The following is a 12,123-nucleotide window of genomic DNA, read 5'->3' as shown; positions in this document are numbered from 1 at the left end:
TTGTTTGCCTTCTTAACCCATGCATCTCTCTATCTCTTTGGAAGCTACCTTTGAGGTTATTAAGACAATAGTGCTGGGTTGGACCTTGTTGTTCAGTGCCTTGTTTCAGTTTTCTCTCCTGTTGGCATTTAGAAGTGCACAATTTTTATTTTTTTTATTTTTATTTTTTTTTAAAGATTTTATTTATTTATTTGAGAGAGAGAATGAGAGAGAGAGAGAGCTTGAGAGGGGTAGGGTCAGAGGGAGAAGCAGACTCCCCGCTGAGCAGGGAGCCCAATGCGGGACTCGATCCCAGCACTCCAGGATCATGACCTGAGCTGAAGGCAGTCGCTTAACCAACTGAGCCACCCAGGCGCCCCAGAAGTGCACAATTTTTAAATATTAGAGGCTCCTAATCTCTGAGCTCCCTGTTTATTTTTAGTCTCTACTTGAAAATAATTCTTGCTTGAGTCTTCTTGAAATGTACAACTAAAGGCAGCAAATAACAGTATATACACACCAATAGTAAACAGATGGAAGTTTTTATGGATCAGGTCTGGGAGTGACACACAGACTTCCACTAATATGCCATTGGCTAGAACTCAATCCTTTGGCCACACCTAACTTCAAGGGGGACTAGGAAATGTAGTCCAGTCATATGCCTATGAAGAATAGGGCAATGGATTTTGGTAGACAGTCCACATTCTCTGTCACGTGCAATATACCACAAATTTATGAAATTTGTCAAAACATTTTCTGAACATCTGAGCTTTAGCTTGCATTTTCCCTTTGTTGTTGTGCACTTTTGTTCTTGAGTTGTTTTGTTTTATATTATCCTTTTTTGTCTTGGATATTCCCATCACCACCATTGTTTTCCCAAAAGTACTTCCCATGTTCGGTCATTGGTTATGTTGGGTCATTGACACTTCCTCTAAAAAAATAGGTGTAGCAGGCATCAGAAACACAGTGTATGAGCTAAGTGGACATGGAAAATGTGACAGGTAATAAAAAACAGAGAAGAGGAGGACATCAGTAGGAAAAAGAGACTTTTTCATCTCATTTCCCTATAAAGACTTACTTCATCTCTTGTTTTGATGCATTTTATAAAAATGCCTTTTATTCATGCTTATGGCACAATTTGCTTTAAAAAATTGCTTTTGAACTATCACCATTCCCCAATAATGATCATAATTACACTTGAGCTATCATATGGTAATTACACACTGATGTAAGAAGCAAAGTAATGAAAAGTGAGATGAATAGTGTGATATATATATTTGGTCTTTGTCCCTGGTTCCTGACACAGAGCTTCAAAAACCCCTGGAATTTATGAGTAATAGGAGTGTCTTTTGTTATTCAATCTTTCAACCGTACCTGATTTTATGCTAAGGCAGCAACTCATGGAGGATCCTTTGGGTAGCTTCAAGATGAGAGCCAGAAAAAGTAACCACGTGATTAGAACATTGAAACTTTAACGTCTTCATCACCTTTCAAACCTCCAGGGACAGCAGAGGGGCTGGACGTGAGTTTAATCATGTGGCCAATGATTTAATTAATCATGTCTACATAATGAAACTGATAAGAACTCTGAAAAAAAAAAGACCTGGAGAACTCCCTGGTAGGTGAACATAATGATGCACCAGGAAAGTGGTGCATCCTGACTTCATGGAGACAGAAGCTACTGTGCCCAGGATCCTTTCAGACTTGACCTATGTACCTTTTATCTGCCATTTATTTTCATTCTTTATAAATAAAATGATAATCATTAAGTATAGCATTTTCATGAGTTCTGTGAACATTCTAGCAAATTATCAAAACTGAGGGAGTTGTGGGAAGCCCCAAGTTTATAGCAGGCTGGACAGAAGTACAGTTGTCTTGGAGACATCTGGGACTTGTGGCTGGTGTCTGAAATGGGAGTCGTCTTGTGGGACTGAGCCCCTTAACCTGTGGGGTCTGTGCCAACTCTGGGTAGTGTCATAATTGAATTGAATTGTAGGACATCCAGTTGGTGTCAAAGAATTGGTGTCAGAATGCAAAGAGTCATGTCTGTAAATCATATCACTTTGTAGTCAATGACAGAGCAAAATGATAAAAATTGGAGATTGCATCTGGGAGAAATAAGTGAGACTCTCAGATTTATTTTTTAATATATTCGCTGTGTAAACAAGTAGCAAATTCTATATATTCTCAGTTTAAATTCAAACCAATAAATATTTACCGAGCACCTGTTATGAGCCAAATACCTTGCTCAGTGCTAGAGGTTACCAACAGAATAAATACATGGAATTTATAATTTGATGGGAGGCATAGATATATAGGAACAAACAAAAATACTTGACCTTACTTTTTTTTTCTGTCCAAACAAGTTGGACTACCTTTTATTCATAATCGTAGTATTAGAATGGCTGAATGGAGTTTGGTGCCATCTGCCTACACTGGCTTTGATTCATTAGGAAATTTTTTTATCCCGTTTTTAAGAAAATATTTACCTTTTCCCATGGCTGTCCAGAAAGAATTTGAAGAGAATACTGATATTAGTTTCTATTTCCTTTAAATATGGAAAAGCACTACCTGATCCACTCTAGAGGAGTGATAAAATGTTATTTATGTGGATAATTATTTTAATATGTAAATTTATCTCTTAAGAATGTGCATAGTATTATGATTTCATAAATATGTCCAAAGTTGCCATAGGCTGAATGTTTGTGTCCCTCCCCAAAATTCATATATTGAAACCTAGGCCCTGATGTGATGGTGTGGGCCTTTGGGAGGTGAGTAGGTCATGAGGGTGGAGCCCTCATGAGTGGGATTAGTGCTTTTATAAAAGAGACCCCAAAGAGCTCCTCCACCATGTGAGGACCCAGGGAGAAGATGACTGTCTATGAACCAGTGTGGGGCTCGATCCCCTGACCCTGAGATCATGACCCGAGCCTAAATCAAGAGTCAGATACCTAACTGACTGAGCCACCCAGGCGCCCCCTTAATCAGTTTTTTAGGAACAAAACATATGCAACGATCCTTTGGAAGTAGTCTGAAAACCAAAAAATAGTCTAGACTTAGCAATGAGTCATTCATTTGAACTCCTGTTAGTTTTTCAAAATCATGACATAATTTTCATCGACAGCCCTTCATGTCATAAAACTTCCACAAGAAATGTATGCACCCTTTGTTTATCTTCCAAGGACTCGGGTATATTTAGATATTACCCTTAAACCCATAGGCTTCCTTACTTAAAACTAGTCTCTTGAATGATGCTTTTATTCTTAATGAAGGTAAAGCAAACTCTTTTTTCAAGTACCCCTCAAAACATCACGTCTACACCGATAACCTAGTCAAACAGTGTGGATTTTCTCCTCTAATTATTATGTCAAGGTTGTTTTCTAACCTTTTCTGTTCCAAAATTTCCCCCAATGGGGACTGCCAACTGCTTCTGCACACAGTTTAGTTGGTTCTAATTCTTCATCTCTTTTCAGCGAGCTACCAGCATTTCACAAGCTGTTTGGTTTTTCAGGCCTTTCTTCATCATGGGGACTATTGTTGATTTCGCCTGTTTTAGTAATTTTTAAAACTATAGTTGTGTTTTATGAGTTACAACTTTTGAACATCATTAAATAGTACAGAACTTACCTTTATTTTTGAAAAGTAAATACACATAGTTTATTTCATAGTTTTATAAAAGCACAAAAAAGAACAGTGTTTGCTTTTCTCCAAACTGAAGCTAATAAAAGTGTAAATATTTTAAATCTCTTGTTCTATAAAAAAGCAAAAATAATAAGATCATGCATATGGAATGCATGATTTCTTCCTATTTGGCAAACTTGTCTCTTAAGGTTCAACTATGATGTCATTTCATGTATGACACTATCTGCATCCTCCTTAGGCTTCCTTAATACTTGGACTTCTGCAGGCTCATATCACATGGTTTTGTAGATGCTTGATTTTAAGTCTGTCTTCTATGTAAAACTGAATACCTGCAAAACTGGAATCTTCTGTTAATTACCTCGGCATCCTACCAACCTAGTTCAGTGCTTGATATATAACAGTTCATGGATAAGTGTTTCTTGATTACACAGCTTCATTTTTTATGAAGCCATGGGAATATTCTGTAGCCAAAACTTTCTTCTATTTTTTTCTTAATTTAATACACATTGTCAATGTGTTTTTAGTTTACTGTGTTATTTCTGATATAAGTTACTGTTTAAACAAGATGTGTGCTAACAGATCCCTTGACTCATTTCCAACTGTGTATCTTATCGTCCAAAGTGGAAATCAGGAGCCTGACCATGCATTTAGGTGATACAGATAAATAAAGTGAATCATATGTAAGAAAAGATGAATCTCATAAGAAGCAGATGCTTTCAATTCTGGCCAGTTGTTGACATGACCTATGATATCAGATTTTCCAAATTTAAAAGGAATCAGAAATTTAGGCTTTTATGTTAAATGTTGGAACTTATTAGACATCAGTAAATATATGCGGGCCAAATGAAATTCCTCTGTAGTTACGATCTGGATTATCTATTGCCAAAGTATAAAACTAGCTTGTATGTTGCTTTTGCGATGCAGAGAGGTAGATAAATGATTTTGTCACAATATCACATTGGAATGGACAGTAAGACTAAGTATAAATTATCTCCAATTCTTTTTTTCCCCACATATAATAATGGCACTTATAAAGTGCAGTTTAAGAAATTAATCCAACTTCTTCATCATCTAGAAGTAAAGAAAGAAATTGTGGAATGTATTCTCATCAGGATGGAATGAGTTACTTGAGCTCTTACTTTTTAATGTAACTTTAAAACTAGTAGGTCTTGAAAATAGTGTTTGTAAGATCTTTGGTGTTTTTTCTCTACTGTAAGGAAAGTCAATAATAAAAAAGGAGAGTAAATCACAAATGCAGAATTATTCACACAAGCAGAAGAGCAGTATCCTTGGCTGTGAAAGGGTTTTCTGAGGGTGTGAAGCATACTAGACATTTAGAGAGTGGGGAGGACTTGCAGAACTGATATTAAGAACAGTGAATTCTCCAAGATGAGAATGTTATCCATACTGACATGAAACCTGAATCTGGGGAAAGAATTTTAGGCTTTCACCAGACAACCAATCTGACTCAACAACAGTCCATGCAAGGAGGAATGGAGAAGTCATCTACAAACGACCTACATGTACTGTTCAAACGAAGCATTCTTGACACCTAGGCTCCTAAATTAAAGAATATACTATGATATAATGGAAACAGACAAAAATGGGGGCACCACTTGCTTATTTTACCCTTTATTCTCTCCCTACAATCTCAAGTGAGGGTATTCTTATAGTCTAGACAGTCTTCTCAACCACATCGATGTGATAGATGTGGTGGAATAACTCCTCTTGCTACTTGGAAGGGCTGAGTCTGTGTCCCAACCTCATCTGTTTGTCCAGGGGATGCCTAGGGTTCAAGTCACCCTCGTGCCTTCACAACAAGCAACAAGAGTAGCCCTCTTTCGTTCCTTGAGTAATACTCTTTGGCACACAGTTTTAAAATCTGAGTATGGGAGGCTTTCCTTCTCTTGAGGAGCCTCCAAATTTGCTACATTGGAAACAGGAGCTTCCTTGCATTGCCTCAAAGAACAAGGACTGATTTTTTTATTTGCTTAGCTGTATCTATCTTTCCAAGTAAAGCTGGCAACAAATAAAACCAGCATTTTTGAGATTACTGTTTGCTAATTACAAGATTAACTTAGATTCTTAAGAAACTCCTTACAATCTTACACAAACATTTGCTCTCATGTCTTCATTCATTAATGGAAGATAATAGCAACAGAATTTTTCAGAAGAAACTCCCACACACTGCAATACGCACAACACGCTGTTTTCTTTTCTTTTCTTTTCTTTTCTTTTTTTTCTTTTCTTTTCTTCTTTTCTTTCTTTCTTTCTTTCTTTTTTTTTTTTTTTTGCATTTACAGAGTTTAGTTGCATCTGCAGTTTGGTGTGGCTGACACAACTTAAAAGGCATTTAGAGAAATGAAAACTCAGATGAGAGAGAGTTGGAAGCCACTGGATGTGGTGGCTTCTACCTGCCTATTTTTGTGTCCTTACATATATTCAGAATATCCAGAATATTCAAAAGCAAAACTTCCAGGTGTTATGAAATGTTATGTGGCTTTAGGCTTTGTTTTTTTTTACATCTTATTAAATGCTTTTATTGTGTTTGTTCCTTTTATTATATTACCTCAAGTCCTTTGCAGAAATATTTACGAAGAGTAAATACTCTTAATGATGGAAAACAAACTGATGGTTACCAGAGGGGAAGTGGGTGGGGGATGGTTAAGTGGGTGATAGGGATTAAAGAGTGCACTTGTGATGAGCACCGGGTGTTGTATGGAGGTGTTGAATCACTAAATTCTATACCTGAAACTAATATTGCACTATATGTTCACTAACTGGAATTTAAATAAAAACTTTTTTAAGAAGAGTGAATACATGTTTAGTGTATGAGAAGATTAGCCTTCCTTATAAACATTAAAGGGACATATTAAAAATACAGCTATGTATACTTACTGTAATTGTGAAGTAATGTACATTCATACCTAACAACTATATAATGAAAATATCTTCTTCACATATGTCAGGAAAAGTTAAGCAGAAAAGCATAAATTATAGAACCCTCACAAATTTTTCTATTTCAAATTTCTGAACAGAAAGAACGAGAGAAAGGTTCTAATTTGGCCTTTATGTTTCGGCTGCCTTTTGCTGCTGGGAGGGTGTTTAGCATCAGTATGTTGGACACTCTTCTCTATCAGGTATGCAGTGTTTCTTTTTTCTCTCTAAAATGTTTATTCTAATTTCATTTAAATTTTATTAAATGAATAATACATCTAGTGTTTCTCATGGAGCTGTTAACTTATAATGGGCCCTAGAAGTAATTCAGTGTTTCATTTTGTGTATTTAATGACACATGTGCCTATGAAACATTGTGTAAGGAAATTTTTCAGAATAATGAAAGATTATTTTTCAGAGTAATCTATGAAATAATTTTTAGTCATTCTTTAGCATCAGTGTCCTACAGTGTTTTTTGTGACATTTTAATATATTTTGCTTATTACTGTAAGCATGTTACCAGAGTAAAAAAAGAAGGTAAGAACAAAATGACTATATTAAAAAAAAGACAACCTTCTTCATAATGCACATTTAAAAAAAAATAAGACATCAAAATGATGTCAATAAACTGATAAACCAAGGATATTTTAAATATCTGCTAATTACCACCTACTTTAGAAAAAATATAAAAAGATCCTGCAACAACTAAGAACCATTTAGTTTGTTCCTGAATGCCAAACTTTAAATAAATAAATAAATAAAATTGTCATTTGATCATAGCTAAGAAATTTATAGAGATATTATTTTGCACCAATATATTTTAATCTTTTTTTAACTCCACCAGATACTGAATAGCACTAATATTTCATATTCTCTGATTCAAGTAATCAGACAATTTATAAATATTTCTATTAAGAGAAAACAGATATTCATGGAGTTTTAAATTATTTGATAATTTTAATCTCAAATTAAGCATTCGAACATTTTGTTGTGCTATTTTCTTTTTGATTATGTATTTTATGTACCCTCTTCTGCAATGCTTGGCTGAATAAACTAATCTGAAGATGGCTAAAGCTTTTCTACTGGCCTTTGGGCTAATTATGCCCAGGAATATGCTTCTAGCAATGTCACAAACCATCTGCTTATGTCAGATGAGTGCAGGAACAAACGCAGCAAAGGAGAATAAGCACTCCTGTTCACCCTAAACTTTCCAGACACATTATCTGGGCACTCCAAGAGGGGGGCTTCCACCCCACACACCATTACCACACACATACTTCTGATCTCTTAGAGAGGGGATTGGAGGGGAGGAATTGTTTGAAGAATGATGCTGAAACTGAAGATTTTACGTCAATAGCAGTCAAATGCTTGATGTCATTATGCACCAGTGGTTTTCAGATTTTTTAGCCCTGGTATCTTATGTTTAAATAAAATCTCATGAGAAAGTCTAATAGATGGACTAAACAGAAGAGGAATTGTTCTACGGAAGTGGAATGCAATAGTTCTTTCTTTCTCTTCATTTTTACCTTATGTTATTTTGTTGTAAGTACACAAACAGGAGTTAATTTTTTCTGAAGCTACTGCAGAAAGGGTGAAGCAGAACAATAATTTTCAAAGTAGTAACTGCTTATTTAGCTTTGCCTGACGTCAGACAAGATACGTTATGTTTCATGTTTTCAGATAAAGAGTACTCATTTATTGATTAAAAATAAATATTAGAAATCAGATATAATTCCTAAAAGTGCCTGTCACCACTGCTCTTGGTGGCCTCTGGTTAGTTCATGTTATAACTACCAGGATACTAACACACCTCAAAACCAAACTGCCCTTTTCTTTGGCCTGAGGAAAGGGAATGGATATGGTTCCTTTGTTCTTGTTTAGAAGGCAAGATTTAGTTTTCTGATGCTAGCTGTTGGTAAAATAGTAATGAACAAAGGAGCCTCGTAAATTTATTTAAAAGGTATTAAAAAAATATTTGCGATGCAAAATAACTAGATGGGTATTTAAATTTTTCATTTGTTTGACACTTGAAGATTAAATTCAAGACAGTCATTTCATACAATCTATGAAATAATTATTACATGTTATGGTGAAGTGTGCTTGTATCTGTTGAAAGTTTTTCTTTTCACTCAGAACTAAGAATAAATTCACGAAATTGAAAGCATTGTTAATACTCTGTTGAGCAGTGTTCTAGCAATATATCAAAATATATCTTATATACTAGCACATCAGATAGTCTGATAATGATATTTAATACTAAATTATTAATTCATTAATATTTAGATTTACTGAAATATTAGAAATTTAATCTACTAGCAAAGAGCTTAATCCTAAAAAACCTTTTGGAATTGAAAATTTCAGTTTTCAAGTTTTTTTTATATTCTCTATTTTAGCTCATAGTTTTTTGTTATTAAAAAATCTAATTAAAATCTGTTTTATCATGGGGCACCTGGGTGGCTCAGTTGGTTAAGCGACTGCCTTTGGCTCAGGTCATGATCCTGGAGTCCCTGGATCGAGTCCCGCATCGGGCTCCCTGCTCAGCAGGGAGTCTGCTTCTCCCTCTGACCTTCCCCCCTTTCATGCTCTCTCTCTTTCATTCTCTCTCAAATAAATAAATAAAAATCTTAAAAAAAATCTGTTTTATCATGTCTAATAGTACATAAAACTTAAGCATGTCCAGGATATTCTAGTGAATAATTATTCCCCATATTTCTTCGTGGACAATTTACCTGTACCTGTGTATTTAAGACACTGAGAAGATAGATTTTTACTTCCTTTTTTTGTGGGGGTTTAATGATGTGTTATGAGAAGTAACCTTTTAGAAATGGTAAGATGTTCTCATTGAGCTATTCTGTACATTTCATACACATAATAAATACATATGTTGTTTATATTGCAGTCATTTGTAAAGGATTATATGATTTCTATCACCAGACTTCTGTTGGGATTGGACACTACTCCAGGATCAGGGTTTCTTTGTTCCGTAAGTTAATATTTGCTGGAATAGAAGATTGTTCTAATAGATATTTCTGAAATCCATCTATAATGTACTTTGGCTAATATGTGCTCAAAGAATATCTTCACAGTTTTTTAGTTCTTTAAAAAATTTTGAGAGACAACATTATTTTAAATTAATCATGAAAACAGCCATTCTATACAAAATTCAGAACAAGTGTTTTTTTTTCTAGCTGGCATTTGATACTGATGGTTTCTGACATAAGATGCCACACTGTTGAGGAAAACAGTGACCATTAAGTTTAATCCCACCTCTTTTTTTTTTTTTTTATAAATGAATATACTTTATCCAAGTGTATTCAATGAAACGACTTGCCAACATTTCACATTTATGATAAGCAAAGGGGGACTAGTACTTATGCCTCTGTCTGGGAGCCCTAGGCTCATTTTGTTACACCCTTTTGTCAACATGAGCATTATTAGGACTTTAGATGGACAATTTCTTTTTGTGCTGGAGTGTCTTTTGCATTTGAAAATTTGTAGCATCAGCAGACCTTGTCTGCTAAATTCCAGTAGCAGCTGTAGTCATTGCAACATTCCAAAAAGTCTACACCTGTTTTCCAACACCTCCCAATTACGAGTGACTACTACTGTCTACCGATACTGAACCAGCACAGTGTTGTGCTGCCATAAATGCAGTAGTTGGTCTTCTGAAGTTTGTGGAACCCCGGGGATAAGCTAAGGTAGAGTCCCATAAATAAGTTCAGTACATGCATAAGCACTTATGAAATGTCACTTTGAGATTTCAAAATATTCATACATTTAGCCTTTAAAAAATGAAAAATAACCCCTGAGGTTTTTTTTTTTTTTAATAACTCATGTATCTTATAGATGAAAATCACTGAGGATGACCTGTGGATCAGAACTTATGCCAGACTTTACCAGAAGCTGTGCTCTTCTACCGGAGATGTTCCCATTGGAATCTACAGGACTGAATCTCAGAAACTTGCTACATCTGAGGTTTGGAAATAACAAAATTTTCCAGTTTTAATGATTACTCTGATTGACTATAGCCATTCCTAATCTTGGAAATGGATTTCTAAAAAAAGTCAGAAAGTGAAAAAGAATGCTCTCTGAACACAAGTGTCAGTTCTCAGAGGCAAAAAATTTAAGTATTTGTTGAAGTAAACTATATCAGAATTCCCTAAAATGTTGTTGGCTAAGGGACTCTTCTAGAGTTTGTGAACTTTGGGCTCTGAATGCCTTCTGTAGGTCTAGGATTTTGCATGTCTGGATTGTCAGGAAGCAAATTAATTTTAAGCAACCTTCTGACATGTAAGGGCAGTTTTCAGGGCAAGCCATATAGCTTTTTAATATACTCCTTATTTCACATATACACATTTGGAAGGAAGTTAAACAAAGTTAGTAAGCATTGAAATTCACATTTCTCAAACTCTAGATTAAAGACTACTCTGAAGCCAAGATAAAACTCTAGGAGTACTACCAGACCTTCCCAGAGGAAAGCTCAGTATTTTTTTTTTTAAACTTTTTTTTTTAAGATTTTATTTATTTATTTGAGAGAGAGACTGAGATAGAGAGAGCATGAGAGGGGGGAGGGTCAGAGGGAGAAGCAGGCTCCCTGCCGAGCAGGGAGCCCGATGTGGGACTCGATCCCGGGACTCCAGGATCATGACCTGAGCCGAAGGCAGTCGCTTAACCAACTGAGCCACCCAGGCGCCCCGGAAAGCTCAGTATTTTTAAAAGCAAACTAGAATCTGTTAATATGGAACAAAATTTCCAATGGCTTCATACAGCTAAAAACATCCACACTGATGTGGCCACAGTATGTGGTTCTAAATAGTTTTTATATCCTTGGTAAAACATCACCTTTTAAATTAGATTCTTTTATGAAATAAAAATTTTGGATAAATACACTATCCTACCAATATTTATAAAATTGTTTACTATAAATTATGGTTTGTATTCTTGAAATATTTTTCTTCTCAAATATCTTAAAGTTATTCAAAATTTTGGTTAGCCATATCTATTTTTGTCATATGCAAAGTTAACTAAGAGGCTCAGATCTGTTATTTGCATTTTAGTAGTCCATGCAGCCATTAAACTGGTTTATATTAAAATCACTGAATCCATATATAGCAAAAAAGAGCTTTATAGAAAGCATATGAGCAAAGGAGTGGATTTTTGTTTACTTGCTAAAATTTATGGTTTGACATTTAAATAAGTAATATTGGGGACAGCAGGAAATCGTTCAGTTTTTCTGAGATGCTTTCTAGCACTTTCACTGTAGATCAGGCATGCTAAAAGGAACCTTATTGCCATCTCTGCTACTTTGTAGGATAGTTTGGCTAGATATGCCTAAAATTTTAAGAATACTGTATCTAAAAAATTAGTATTTGATTAAAGGTTAAGAGAAGACAAGTGCTTTCACACTTAAGCAATTAACCACTTATTTGAGCTTGTTAAGTATAAAGAAAGTTTCCATTCACCAGAGTATTATTATGCTCTTATGTATAGCCTATGTGAATTTGAACATAGTAAATTCTGCCCTTGGTCAAGTTCATATTCATGTCATCATTTTATATTATTAAG

At 35.0% G+C, this 12,123-nt stretch overlaps 1 protein-coding gene across 2 annotated transcripts in view; it reads left to right on the top strand.

Annotated features, from left to right (window-relative positions):
* The window catches only part of KCNT2 (potassium sodium-activated channel subfamily T member 2), a 379,267-nt gene that overhangs the window by 315,961 nt on the left and 51,183 nt on the right, over window positions 1–12,123 (top strand). For both annotated transcript variants that reach the window (XM_035010164.1, XM_035010163.1), the window contains 3 exons: window positions 6,660–6,761; window positions 9,458–9,541; window positions 10,405–10,533. In XM_035010164.1, coding sequence (XP_034866055.1) covers window positions 6,660–6,761; window positions 9,458–9,541; window positions 10,405–10,533 — 315 coding nt within the window. The remainder of the gene's footprint in view (window positions 1–6,659; window positions 6,762–9,457; window positions 9,542–10,404; window positions 10,534–12,123) is intronic.

This window comes from Mirounga leonina, unplaced genomic scaffold (assembly GCF_011800145.1).
Source record: "Mirounga leonina isolate KUSES-001 unplaced genomic scaffold, KU_Mleo_1.0 Mir_154, whole genome shotgun sequence".
NCBI lineage: Eukaryota > Metazoa > Chordata > Mammalia > Carnivora > Phocidae > Mirounga > Mirounga leonina.
The sequence above is the reverse complement of the archived record's forward strand: the minus strand, read 5'-3'. Positions and strand labels throughout refer to the sequence as shown.